The sequence below is a fragment of the Amblyomma americanum genome, chromosome 3 (assembly GCF_052857255.1).
Source record: "Amblyomma americanum isolate KBUSLIRL-KWMA chromosome 3, ASM5285725v1, whole genome shotgun sequence".
In the NCBI taxonomy this organism is placed as follows: domain Eukaryota; kingdom Metazoa; phylum Arthropoda; class Arachnida; order Ixodida; family Ixodidae; genus Amblyomma; species Amblyomma americanum.
Genome location: NC_135499.1, coordinates 68,705,322 through 68,720,024, shown reverse-complemented (window position 1 = coordinate 68,720,024; position 14,703 = coordinate 68,705,322). Strand labels below are relative to the sequence as shown.

At 48.9% G+C, this 14,703-nt stretch overlaps 1 protein-coding gene across 2 annotated transcripts in view; it reads right to left on the bottom strand.

Moving 5' to 3' along the window:
- The window catches only part of LOC144124651 (calpain-5-like), a 109,579-nt gene that overhangs the window by 24,024 nt on the left and 70,852 nt on the right, over nt 1-14,703 (bottom strand). The window contains exon 9 of one of the 2 annotated variants that reach the window (XM_077657457.1): nt 12,026-12,142. The exons of the other annotated variant lie outside the window; for it this stretch is intronic. Coding sequence (XP_077513583.1) covers nt 12,026-12,142 — 117 coding nt within the window. The remainder of the gene's footprint in view (nt 1-12,025; nt 12,143-14,703) is intronic. 2 annotated transcript variants of the gene reach the window in all.

Sequence of the window (14,703 nt, the reverse complement as noted above, 5' to 3'; positions counted from 1 at the left end):
TCGGCGAACATCATCTAGCCGACTCGCCACCTGTGGAGGTAGATCCTTCAGAACCTCGCCGATGAAGATTTCCAGGCTGTTAACGGCTTTCGAGGCTGATGAGTCACAGGGTGCTCGTGATAGAGTGTCAGCCATAGCTATGAGTTCCCCGGTACATACTTGACAGTGTACTGATTGCGCATCAGCTTGATCCGCATTCGCTGTACTCAAGGTGGCAAGATCCTTGCTCGCAAGGAGGGATACGAGAAGAAGATGATCCGTCTAGACCTCAAAGCTTAGACCGCGAAGATACTGGTCAAACCTAGCCACGGCCCACGTGTTTGTCAGAGGCTGCTTTTCCGTCTGACTGTAGCGTCCCTCTGTAGGAGTGAGGGATCTAGAAGTGCAGGCCACAGCACGTCGCAGTCCCGAAGGCTGATCTTGGAACAAGACAGCCCCCAGACCGTGAGAGCTTGCATCAGCTGATACTACAGTCTGGTAATGTGGGTGGCACTTTGCCATACACGTTTCCGAGCTGAGCAACGACTTGATGCGAGTGAAAGCTTCCTCTTGGCTGTGATGCCAAACCCAGGTGCTGCTCTTGTTCAAGAGAGAACGAATGGGTGTCGTGACGTCAGACAGGTTCGGAATGAAACGGGCCACATGGTTGACCATTCCAAGCAACCGGCGAACTCCCCTGACATCGACTGGTGCCGGGAGATCCTCGATAGCCTTGACCTTAACTGGGTCCGGCGAAATTCCTTGTGCATCCATGACGACTCTAAGGAACTTGACAGAAGACACTCGGAACTGACACTTTTCACTGAGAGTCACCCCAGCTTGATTTAGGCGAGCCAAAACTTCAACTAGGCGTCGGTCGTGCCCACAGTGGTCCCTACCGAAGACTAGTATATCGTCGATCATATTGACGACTCTGGAAGTGCCTTCTACAAGTTTTGACATGAAGCGCTAGATGTATTCAGGCGCTGTCGCGAGGCCAAAGGGAAGACGCCTGTAACAGTAGTGGCCAAAGGGAGTGATAAACGTTGTCAGTTCTTCACTCTCACGACTTAATTTGATTCGGTGGAAGCTGGACCTTGCATCGAGTGTCAGTTCTTCACTCTCACGACTTAATTTTATTTGGTGAAAGCTGGACCTTGCATCGAGTTTGGAAAAGACTTGTGCCCCACCAAATTGGCCTAGGATGTCTTCCACTGTTGGCAAGACATGCGCTCCCGCTGGATGACCTTGTTAAGCTTCGTCAGGTCGACACAGAGCCTGTACCCCCCAGACGGCTTCGGCACAATGACAAGGCTCGAACACCATGTGGTTGGCGTGTCCACTTTCCGGATGACCCCTTGGGTTTCCATGTTGTCCAGTTCCTTGTTCATGCTCTCAAGCAGAGGGAGGGGTAATCGCCTTGGGAAGCTCAGTGAAAAAGGACGAGCATCAGGACAGAGGCGGATGTGGTATTCCTCTTGCACTTCCCCCTGTCCACCAAAGATATTGACCTGGGTTGACGGAACGCTCTCGATTGAGTCCAAAAACTGAACAGCGCACAAAACATCGATTGCCGGTAGTCCAAGAAAATGGGTCGTCTGATTCTTGACGACGTACAATGTCTGGACAGTCACTCTGTTGCGCCACTCCAGGGTAGCAGGGAAAGTTCCCAGCACGCGCAACCGATGATTTCCGGGACCAGATACCTCGGCTTCTGCTTCATCCAACACGCGAGGCAATCCCGGGAAAGAAGGCGAAACTACCGTTACCTCTGCTCCCGAGTCTATTTTGAACTTTGCAAGGCGGCCATTCACGCGTTGGTCGGTGTACCTTTCCCGATGCGTACTGAGCGCGTGAAGTTCGATAGAACCCAGCAACTCTTTTCGGTGCTTTGCCTTGCAAACTTCTGCAAAACGGCCTTGCTTTCTGCAGAAATGGCACGTAGCCTTGCGTGTGGGGCATTCGTTTCGCGGGTGGATACTACGGCCGCAATAACCGCAACCTGACCCATTTAGCAGCGCTGGCTTACCATTGCGTGACGATGCGCATGCCATCGTTATCTTTTTGTGTCGCGCCACGTCGACGGTCAGACTATCGAAAGCTATGCTGTCGCGTGAGCTTGCGCAGGAGAGATGCTCTTTTTCAGCGTCCTCATGAAGACATGCTTGGCACAGTGCTTCTTCTGCCGTGAGTTTCGTGCAGCGGCACAACTGGTTAGACAGCTTTTCACCCTGCAATCCTACGACATACTTGTCCCGAACAAGGCAGTCTTCCACTTTGGGGCTTTTGTATCCGCAATGTCTTACAAGATTGCAAAGCGCTGCGAAGAAGCCGTCGACTGACTCACCCTGCTGTTGTGTTTGGCGATGGAACCGACGGCTTTCGTAAATCTCGTTGACGGGGTGCACGAAATGCGAGGCTAGCTTATCCTTGACAACCAAAAACAAAAGGGTTTCCGGAGTTGAAGCTCCCACAGACGACAGGACGCTGCGTGCTTGAGGCCCCATACAATACAGAAGCATGTGCAGCTGCACCTCGTTGGTGGCTGTATTCAGGCCGGCGGCGAAGGCGTAGTCTTTGTACGTCGCTACCCATTTTGGCCACTCTCCTGGGCTCGTGAAGGTGAACGGTGGAGGGGGTTGAAGTCTGGGCGTACCGACACGCACGACGTTGACCTTGGAGTGCTCGGCATCCATACCAACTGCCGCATCTATAGCCGCCACGTTTGCCGTATCCCATTTCTACACCATGTTCTGCTCTACCGAGTGAAGAGACGAGTGATTACCGTGCCCCCAACATGGGAAGCCCTAACAAGATGTCTTTATTCATGCCCACAGGCAGAATATATACACACTGAGGGGCACCGCCCCCTTGCACCTAGCGCCATCGCGTGACAACTCAAACAAGCACAAGGCTTCGACCACTACACGCACCGGGTGTAGTGAGCGGTAGTGCACGGCCCTCACATTGCCGAAATCGGTATCGCTAGTCGCGCGGTACGCACCGCGAGCAGTGAGCGGCGGTGCGCGGCTCTCACATTGCCGAAATCGTGATCGATATTGGTGCGGTGCGCACCACGAATAACAACGTGGGCGCACGGCCGTGAATAAATCCCGTCAGGCGTAAACAGATCTGCGTGGATGCAATGCTTGGCATATTAATTTTGTTTGTTTGGATTATACAAAATTTCGTATGACACGAATTTTTTCGCGACCCCGTGAGATTCGTATCACCTAGGTTCTACTATATTTTGCATGTTGTTCAGAAAACAAAGGAGCCAATAAAATGTTTCCGATATATAAAACCTAAGCTCTAGGATAAAAAAATTAAAAATTTTGAGAAAAGTTGCTTTTTGTGGAACATTCAGCCGTGAATTGCATATGAGGTAGTCTTAGTAAAAATATGGATTTATTTAAAAAATTTTAATCTGAGCATTTTCTGTTTTAAGTGACTAAGTTATTTTTGAATTTAAGCACCCATGCCAGTGGCAGTCCTAAGGTGGAGGGCCATGCAAACCACCAGCTTGCCCTCCTGCCAGGAAGTGCTCTTTGTGGTCCACTAACAAGCAGTGTGAAAACAGCTCCAAGAGATTGTGCCATATTCTGTGAGCAAAACGAAATGGGTTTTTATCGAATTTGGAAGTACCCATGGCAAAGACACGTCCAGGAGAAAGAGCTGCTCAAGGTATGTATGTCTCTCTCTCCTGGAGAAGAAGGTGCTTGGCAGCAAGAGGCAGTCTTCAGAGACCATACGAAGGTCAAGTACTGACCCACTAAGAGCTATTTACAGGAACGGAAAAAACTAAAGGGTGCCATTGCCCTCTGAGTGCCAAAAGAAATTATTCAAGAAAAGCAAGTTGAACACACTGGACAGTTTGAAAGAGCGCTACCCTCAAAAGCAACACTGGTGTTTCACCACACCACGCCTTTATGTACCTCAGCTGAGGATGCTGGACTTGGGTCGTACTCAGCGACCTAAGTGTCGAAATGTGGATGAACATGCGCCAGCTGACCTTTCAACATCCAAACATTGGGAACATCCACGTGGAGCACAGTGCAGTGCTGCTTATGTGTACATCTGCAGTGGGCTCCACCATGCACTGCAGTGAAGAGCAGGCACGGAGAAATGCCAGAGAAGGGTGTGGGCACTCAACTTGCAAAATTATTTTCTCACATAAAACACAGTGTTCCGAATAAACCTTCTGAAATAAATGCCAATGAACGATACTGTACAATGTACTACTTTTCCGATACAACCGATACGCTGCATCCGATTTGCGGGTGACAACTGATGGCACTGAGGTTACCGCGCTGCTCGATACCAGTGCTGATTATTCCGTTATGAGCCGTGCCTTTGCTGGAGACCTTAAAAAGGTTCTGACACCGTGGACGGGGACCCCCATGCACACCGCTGGTGGCCACTTAATTTTCCCTGTTAGCAAGTGCCCGGCTAGGGTTGGAATTTGTGGTTACACGTACATTGTTGAATTTGTCGTGCTCTCTGAGTGTTCCAGAGACTTGATTCTGAGGATCGACTTTCTGCACGTGAACGGTGCTGTGATTGACTTTATGGACACACGTGTCACGTTCTCGACCAAATAGGCTGTGGCCCGCTTTGACTCCCGGGATCCTTGCAGCAACGCTCTGTGCATTGTCCAGAATGACGTCAAGGTGCCGCCGCGGTGCAGTGTCCTAGTGCTCGTGCGGAACGACCTATTCCATGACTACGAAGGCCTGGCAGATGGCCATACTCCACTGCTGCTTGAGCGGGGCCTTGTTGTTGCCCGAGGTCTCGTCCAACTACGTGACAGCCGTACCAACGTCCTCCTGACCAACTTTTCCAACGAATATCAGCACCTCGTCAGAGGCACGGCTATTGCCTTCCTTCACGACGTTGCTGAGGTCCCAGGTTTGTGCACCGTGGGAGGACCCACTCCAGAGAATGCTGGCCCACACCACGCTCTTCAGTCAGTCAAAATAAATCTGGCCTTGCCACCTGTTCAGAAGGATCTTCTGTCGGACTTCTTGGCAGACTTTGCGGACTGTTTCGCTACGTGTTCGAAGGTTGGCCGCACTCCACTCGCCAAGCACCGTATCATCACTGATGCGACTACGCGACCCATCTGCCAGCGCCCCTAACGTGTTTCGCCGATGGAGCAAGAAGCCATTCAAAATCAAGTTGCCGGAATGCTTGCTGACGATGCCATTCAGCCATCCACCAGCCCATGGGCATCGCCTGTGGTTTTTGTCAAAAAAAAAAAAGGACAACACTCTGCGTTTCTGTGTTGACTATCAAAAACTTAATAACGTGACCAAAAAGGACGTTTACCCACTGCCCAGGATAGACCACGCGCTCGACCGATTGCGGGACGCCCGATACTTCTCGTCCTTAGATGTTAAAAGTGAGTACTGGCAGATTGAAGTGGACGAAAGAGACCGGGAGAAGACAGCTTTCGTGACGCCCGATGGCCTCTATGAGTTTAATATGCTCCCATTTGGTTTGTGCTCAGCACTGGCCACGTTCCAACGCATGATGGACACCGTTCTCTCCGGCTTGAAGTGGCAGTCCTGCCTGGTGTACCTGGACGATGTCGTTATATTTTCGACCACATTTGACCAACACTTGGAGTGGTTGCACATTGTGCTACAAGCACTCAAATCTGCACAACTCACCATCAAAGCCTAGAAATGCAATTTTGGCTTTGAAGAACTTCGCTTTCTTGGTCACGTTGTCAGTGCACAAGGTGTTCGCCCGGACCCTGACGAGACCGCTGCCGTCTCAGGTTTTCCATGCCCAAGTGACAAGAAGGCCGTTTGCCTGTTTATGGGTCTGTGCTAGTATTATCGGCGCTTTGTTCAAGATTTCTCGCGAATCGCCGAACCACTAAACTCACTGACTAGAGACGACACGCCCTTCGTGTGGGGAAGCGACCAAGAGGCTGCATTTGTCAAGCTTCGCAACCGTCTACAACGTACTCCGATACTCGCCCATTTCGATGAACACGCTGCCATGGACATGCACACTAATGCCAGCAATGTCGGCCTTGGTGCGGTACTGATCCAGTGGCAAGACGGTGCAGAACGGGTCATCAGCTATGCCAGGCAAACACTTACGCACTCCAAGACCAATTATTCTACGACGGAGAAAGAGTGCCTTGCAGTGATATGGGCCATCAGCAAGAGAGAGGGTTTATTGATAGGAAAGGCAGAGAGGTTGGCCTGAAAAATAAATATTTTGCCTGCTACTCTGCTCTGGGGGACGGGAAGAGGAGATAAAAGAAGGTCACGACGGGGGACGATGATGATGGGAGGAGGCAGATGAAAAACTACTTTAAAAAAAAAAATACAAGGCACACTTTCCGACATCACAAACGCGAGACGAGGTCCATGTTGCTCAAAAAGCGTGAGAGCGCTCGCGTTGCCTTTACAGTTCTAAAACTATCTGGCCAAGCGCCGGGGATCAAATCCTCAGAGAGGAGCGATGTGTCCATAGGCTTCAGAGCAGATGCGAGTATGAGTCTTTCACGTGCATACGCTGGACACGCCACTAAAACATGTTCTATAGTCTCTAGCACGCCACATGTGGTACATTCCGGGGAGTCCGCTTGTCCTATTAAGTGCAAGTATTTGCGCGTGAATGCCACGTTTAAACGGATAACGCATGCATTAGGGCGAGGTATTCCGCGAGGAACTGAAAAGGTCATCGTCAGATCTAGTCGTTTAAGGGGGATGTGGCGGTTGTCTGGCAGGGCCTAGTACCTAGCCGTCGCCCTCCTCATCAATTCCGAAAGGAGACAAGTTGTGTCCACTATAGAGAACGGTACAGCTGTACGCAGGCCACTGCTGAAGGCGCTCCTTGCTTCAGCGTCGGCGGTCTCATTTCCATAGAGTCCAGTTCCGGCCGTACCTCTACGGGCGACCCTTCCGTGTGGTAAGCGACCAAGACTCCTTATGTTGGCTGGCGAGCCTCAAAGACCCCTCAGGACGCTTGGCTAGAAGAAGCTTATGCTTGCAAGAATACGACTTAAGTCGTCTACAAGTCGGGCCGTAAGCATCAGGATGCGGATTGTTTGTCGCGTGCGCCTATCACAATCGGTCCCGAGGAAGTCGCCGATGATTTTCCTTTCCTGGGCGCTATTAGTACCACCCGAATGGGACAGCTTCAGCGGGCGGACTCGGAGTTGACACCGCTCATCGATTACCTCGAAGGCGTCGACGCTCGCATCCCGCATGTTTTTCGTCGCGTGCTCCACACCTTCACTTTACAATCTGGTGTTCTCTACAAGCGCAACTTTTCCAGCAACAGAGAAACGTTCCTGCTTGTCGTACCATCACAGCTGCGGCCAGAGATTTTGAGTGCCTGTCATGATGCACCCTCCGCTAGCCATCTCGGAGTAAGTCGTACACTCATGCGCATTAAGCAGAAGTATTATTGGCCAAGGTTACTCCCATCAGTGCGGGCCTAAAAACATCCCGCGACTGCCAACGTGGTAAGTCTCCTCCGTTGAAACCAGCCAGATTTCTTCACCCCGTCGAACCACCGAAGACCCCTCTTCACCAAGTGGGCATGGACCTCCTTGGCCCTTTTCCGAAGTCTTCATCTGGAAAGCGTTGGATCGTCGTTGCCACCGACTACCTGACACGGCACGCTGAGACCACGTCTCTTGTCAAAGGCACTGCTGCTGAAGTGGCGCAGTTCTTCATACACAACATTGTCCTGCGTCATGGAGCCCCCACCGTTGTTCATAGTCATGCGTAAAATACCAAGTTTTTACAAATTTTCTTATTAGACTAGGTTTTGCTACCGTTTGCAAACTTAAAATGGTAGCCAAGGCATGAAAAGAAAAATAACTTTTTCGCCACAACCATGCTGAGATAGTATTGATAGTAACCAATACACCATTTTTTAAAGAAAAACCGAAGATGGTCGAGTGCAAAGTCTCCATCAGTTGGCGTGGAATGATCCAATGATAAAATTTTTGTTAACGAATTACTGTATTTTGTTTTATTATTTTCCGAAAGAATACCATGGAGGGAACTAGCGCATTTCTCCTCACAAGAACCCCTTTTGTGGGCAGAGCAGGGACTGCAAATGAGCATAGAGTTTTGTTTTGTTTGAAAAATATTTGCAGTTAAACTGACTCACAAAATTTTTCAAGTTGTCGATTGCAACCAAGATGCAAGATATAAAGGAGGAGACACAGTAGCCCATGCAGAGGGAAGATAAAGTTCACTAGTTTCTCTAGGCACCATGACACGACTCTTCACTGAGCGGCCCGTTTTCGCACGCTATTTGAACTTGTTACACAGGTAAGAAGTGATGCCTTGATGACAATACAGTAACTCAAGCCTGACGTCCTCTGGTTTTTTAATTTGTTTAACCAATCACTGGCTCACTCGCTTGCTGACACCCCTTACTTTTGCCACTGCATGCCTGGTCCGGTGACCGCGCAGAAAAAAAGAAAGAAAAAAAATATTGCATGTGTATGCGTAGTTGCGTAGAACGGCTGCTGGCTGGCTGCCGAACATAAAAGAAAAACAAGCGCCACGCAATAGAATCCAGTTTCTATGGCACAGAGATATTTTTGGCTGTAGACTAATTTTCATCGCTTGGCAGATAAATGGCACTGCAATCAAAGGCAAAGTTTGGAGGTGTGAGAGTGTGTCACATATAATAGCAAGTCTAAAATAAAATTATGAAGGAAAGAGGTGTAGAGAAGATGAAGAGGTTGGCGATAAGGATGACGTGGATTAACCGAAGACTAAAGAAGATGAAGAAGAAGCATTCGGTGAGGGGGAGAGAGATGATTGGTGGAGAAGAGAAGGAGAAGACGACGACAAGGCTTACGTGGACTAACGCAAAGGATATAAAAGGGCGAGGGAGAGCTTGGCACGGGGGGGAAGAATAGAGAAGCGGAGGCTTTCGGCTGGGAGAGAGCAGCGCCGGCTATTGCTCCTGTGGGCTCGCATTCTACGGCTTCGCATCGTGGACTTCCTGCCGTTCCTGAGCCGTTCCGAGGAGCTAATTGAGGGCGCTACCACCGGCTACGGCCAGGGGTGTCTGCAGCGCTGTTGCCACCAATCCGGGTGGTGCCCTCAATGCCAACAACACCGGCATCACCTCCACGGGTGCTTGGACCGGGAGCTTGTACGACGCAGCCAGCGACGCCAGCCGCAGCATGTCGAACGCCATCAAGACACCGGCTACTGAATTCATGCAATGCCGCAGCCGCACCGAACCAACTGTGAGCACGAACGCCGACTGATAACAGTAGAACGCTAGTAGTAGATGCTGATAGCAGTGTTCCCGGGTCATGTGTATTTATAGTCTTTGTGTTTTGTGTTAGTATGTTAGTTTTGTATGCTAGTGTGTATGTCACGTAGGGTGCATTAAATGTGCGTCTGTGTGGGTACACCTGTTGCCTAGTCCATTCTTTCGGTCCGAGTGTTCTCCGGGGAGATCCGTGACAGAGTGGCTCTTAATCAGGCCACAGGCATCCAGTGTTTTTCATGTACTGTGGCCTCACCTATACATATCTTACACTGTGATTGCAACCAACGAAAGCTCTCAGTGAATGTTTTAACTGAGCCGTAGCCTAATTTTCTTTCGTTAAAATTTAAGCAGCGCTAACTTTTAGGACGAATACACAGAAGACATGATAGGACGGGCGCTGTCTGTCCTGTCATGTCTTCTGTGTATTCGTCCTAAAAGTTAGCGCTGCTTAAATTTTAACGAAAGAATATGCATAACCAACTAGCCCCGCAACGTGTTTTACTAAGTAGCCTAATTTAGTCAGTTACTTTCAGATTACAATCAAATGAAAATTAGTACGAATACAGAACATCGCTATAGTAATGGCACAGCACAAGAACCGAGAACTTTGCATCAAAGTGGCCGACACTGCAAGGTGTGCCGATCACAGCATGAAAGCCCTCCTGAGCCCTGCACCCAGCTTTTTTTTCTTTCACCATTCATTGTCTTAAAAGCGGGAAAACAGGATACAACCAAATTCATGTCACCGGAGAGACATACTACAAACGAAGAATAACTGCACATGTTTGGTGTGTTTCTGCAAATCAATGAAGCACTGATAACTGGGGTGAGGTGAACTCTACAAGGCTGGATCTAAGGCCAATACAGCTAAACACTGCAGGACTACCCCTTTGAGTGCACGGCCGTTAAAATGAGCAAGACAGATATGGTGCCTTCCAGAGAGAACATTGATGTCCTGAAGGCACACAGCCGAGGGCAGCTACTTGACTGAACTCAATAGTACAGGGCGTGTGAGCCCATGTTTCCTGCCTGATATGCTGCAGCAAAATCTCTGAGATCGTCTCAAGATCTAGTCCTTGTTGAGAGTTCAACTCCAAACCATCGCTGGACTCACTGGGCCTCGTGCATAATTAGCGTCAAGATATGCCATTATTTTTTTCACACTTCCAATTACACTGGATTTTAAAATTCTCTGTGTGACTTTACCTGCACCAGTCTGCCAGCAGAAAGGAGACAACCTAGTAAACATTATCTTCATGTACATGCTAACATGTCCAAGCACAATGATACTCTGACTGTTGTACAGCAGAACCCCACTGTTTCATTTATCCTGGACCGCAAAACAAATAAACAACATACCAGCCGGGAAAGTAGTTCATTTTAACAAATTTGTTGTGAGCACAGCATGTTTCATGACACTCTGCAAAGCTTTGTAGCTGTCACGATCATTCTGCACTGAAACAACCTACAGAACAAAATTCACACTGCCCGTAAAAGCATGCGGGTGCAGCACGCCACAGGCTGCCAATAGAGTCCAGAGCAATGGCTTGGCGAGCGTGGCATCGTCGTTGCTGCCACAATTGCAATGCAACAGCCAAGTTTGCATTGCATGGATTTCTATATTGGAGCTTCTGGAAATTTTGCCCCACAACATTCCTTTAGGTTTGCTTTCCCGTGATGCATCCTCCCTGGATAGTTATGCTAACTTGTTAACAAGGGAGGGAGCCGGCGTCGCAGCGACACAAGCGCCACGGACAGTGTGATTGCTGCGCATGCGCGCAGGGGAGCGGACTTTCTCTTGGGCTGGGGAACGTCGACGTGTATGTGCTGTTTGCTGCGTGCTCCGCTCTTCGCCAGCGGAGCGAGGAAGTGGCGGGGAGGACGTTCTCCCGCATCTCGTCCTGTCTGGCCGTGGAGTATCTCCCCTGCCCTAGTGTGGGCGAACATTCGCTTGAAACCATGCTGGTGAGTCGGACGACCTCGATTTCTTAGCACATTTTGTTGCTAGCTGGCGTTATCATAGTTGTAGCAATAAATGCCTTGTTTGTGTCAGCCAGAGTGTCATTCTTTTGTTCCCCTCAGAGCAAGGCCTGCCGTGTTCGGTGTGTGCTTGGTACCCACGCGATCACGGGGTGGGGTCTTGCGGTATTGAACTGTGTCAGCCACGGTTAAGCACAGAAAAAGTACTTATTCCCCCTATTAAAAGCCCACAAGCTAAAGCAACGCTTTGCCCACAACGATGTAGCAGCTGAGAATGTAATGGCAGGTTTCTGCTGCACAGTGTAATCAGATATAGAGTTTCACGAGGCAACGCTCATTGCTGAAGATCATCCGTCCTAGCTGAAAGCGTGCAAACTGAAACTGGAGGCTCCTGTCGCGTATATATCACCGCAATGTAAACTGCACAGCAATAACAGAAAGCACCAGATGCACACAAACCAAATGCCTGCTAAGCCGAGTAGACGCTGGCCATAAATGGTGCTACGGTTTCCCTTTGTCTCCACTACGACGACTGTGTGCTGTTTGAACAAAATAACCATAATCACTAACCTCCAATTAATACTCTTGCATGCACCTCCCTCTCTGCTGCCACCCCTGCTACGTGTGACCTCTCTGGGAATTTACCGCAACTTATCTGTTCAACAAATTTATATAATTATAATAAGGCTCAACAGTAGAATCAGAAAAGTGCTGGTAGGAGACTAGAGCCCAGACTGCTGGAAAGGTCTAAAGACCGCCATGAACAGGCAGGAAGACTTCTGCAGCCCCTCACCCGCATGACGTGCATGCCGATGGCGAAGTGCTCCGAGGGTCCCTCGGCGCTGGCGCTGTCCTGGACCAGGTAGGCCAGCACCACCACTGTGGCGTCATCCGTGACATCCAAACGGTACTGCAAGCAACACACCCTGCAGGACTAAAATTTCCATCCAGGACCTGCCTCTTTTTCTGTTCAACTGTGTAATACATGCGACTGTTTCAGCAAAGCCTGGCGCAAATTTTTTTTTTAATCGGCTATTTTAGCTGTAAGGATAGTTTTTGTGGCATAGCAATAACAGTACTGACAGATGTCAGTGAACACGTAAATCATGTTAACTGCCAAGCTGGTTAACTAATTTCAAACAGTTAGCTTTTTAACTAGGACTAGAGTTAGGCACTTCGTTGCGATTAGAGATTTACGGCTGACCATTATTAACAGCCATACCAAATTTTGGCCATCAGTACATGTCACTCCATCGTGCAAGAATTACATGGCCTTGTTGTCTATGGTCTGCACTGAAATAGTGAACATCGGCAAGTACTGCTCACCAGGCAGGACAGAGGAGGTCATGTGACACATGCGCCATGGGTAAGGCTCCTAATTTTCCACCAATTGCAACACTCCATGAAAACTTTCGTGCAGTAGCAGACATCATGCCACCGGTTCTAGCCTCGCTCCTTCATGTTCTGTGCTGCACACGCTTCTTTAGCAAATGCCAGCGCCGCTTTATTTCCACGCAAGTAGCAACTCTTTCTCGTCACTGCGTACTGCACGCTTTGTTTGCTTCGATGGACAGGGTCGTAGAAGTTGGCTTTTCCTCACACCTCATGAGCCTGTTGGGTGAGCTCGCTGTGGGTATTTCAAAGAATAGAGGGGGAAAAAAAACAAACAATATTCATAGCTTAAGCCATAGTATAACACGAAGTGCTTTCTGAAACTGCTGGTTTAAGAAAAAAGCTCTTGTCACATTCACACAAATAGGGCAATAAATATCGTGACTCCTCCCACACAGGCACACGTGTGAGCCCGTTGCTGATGGAGCCGCAGTGACTGACGCGCTGGCTTCCTTGAGCGCATGCGGATATGTCAAGGCATTGGCAGAACTATGCCCATTACCAGGTTCCACCTTTCAAGATAATTCCGACGATTAAACCAATCACATTCCCATCATTCCTACTGATGTCCACAAACATATTATCATAAAAAAAAGAGAGAATGTGGCTCAAAATTCTGCAAAAAATAATCAAATCTGCGAGTTTTCGGGGAATCGTGGAAAACTAGGGGCCTTGCTGATGGGGTCCGCTGCACATTCACCATGCAGACATGCAGTTTTCAAAAGGTGCACGATATGAACAAAATTTGACATGGCTATTATTAACAGCCACCAGCAAATCATTGATTGCAACTAGGTGCCTAAGTTTAAGGCTAGTTAAAAAGTTAGCTACTAGAGATTAGTTAACCACCCAAGTAGTTAACACGATTCACTTGTTTTCTGCTGTCTGCCAACACTATCTGCCAGAAAAGCCATCTTCACAGGTCAAAAAGCCCATTTCAAAATTAACGGCAGGTTTTGCTAAAACACTCAGCATCACAAAACTAGAAAACATTGACTGTTTTTGCTGTGATTATTGAGCCTAATTGATGCGCATGTTTTGAGTAGTGACATGTGCTTCTAGTCAAAGGCGTACACGGATGGAGGGCCCCCTCAGTTGGGCCGAAATTTTGTCCCCTATTGTTCCCTGCTACCCAGGAAACAATGACCACCCCCCCCCCCCCCCCCCCCCCCCCGCCCCAAATACCTTATGAAATGACCTGTGAACACCCATGCTTTTTAAATCGACGAAGAATTGTGCTATCACAAAAGACAGACACAGGAGATGAGGCTGACAGGACTGGCACAAACTTGCAGCTATGCTTCCATGCTTAGCTGCTTCTTTGATTAGTATAGTTCTAGAGAAGCCAAGTCATTACCAATGCTTATACTATACCCCAGAGGTAAGCATTTGAATGTTCCCCATCCCGACGTCCAAGGTCACAATGAAGGGGGTTGAAAATGAATAAATTATTGCCCCTTCCAGCTGCGCCTCTCATGGGTCACCCAATTTAATGCAAGCCAAGGGTTTAAAAACAAAATACCAGGACATTTTGCAGAGACGAAGAAAGCTGCTGCATTGCTGCCACGTGTAGAGGAGAAAGAGTGAAGTGAGAAAACACAATGCCACTGGTGCCCAAGGCCACATTCTGGAGTCAGGTCAGTACCACTGTTAGCAAGGGGTGTACAGATGGATCGGTTCACATAGAGCAGTGCCATATCAACGGAGAAAGAAAAGCTGAGATTCAACCAAATACCAAGCAAAAACAGTTGCTCTTGGGAAGCTTCAAAAGGGGCCCAAATTGGTGGATCTGAGAACACGTGCCTTGGAGCAACAATAAGGCCAGGGAGACACTTTTGGTGCAAGTGAAGTGGACATGCTCCAGAACAAAACATTTTTGTTAAAGGGAAGCTGAAGCACTTTCAGAAAAAAATGAGTTCTCCACGTCATTTTATAGCTTTTAGTCCACTGAAAAAGAATATCTCCTTCAAAAAAAGCGGGAATAAGTGCAAAAAGCTGTTTTTTAGAAGAAAACGCGCCCCATCGCCTCAGGGCACCGAGCGAACGCCGCTCTTGCACGCGATTGGTCGGGACCGTCAT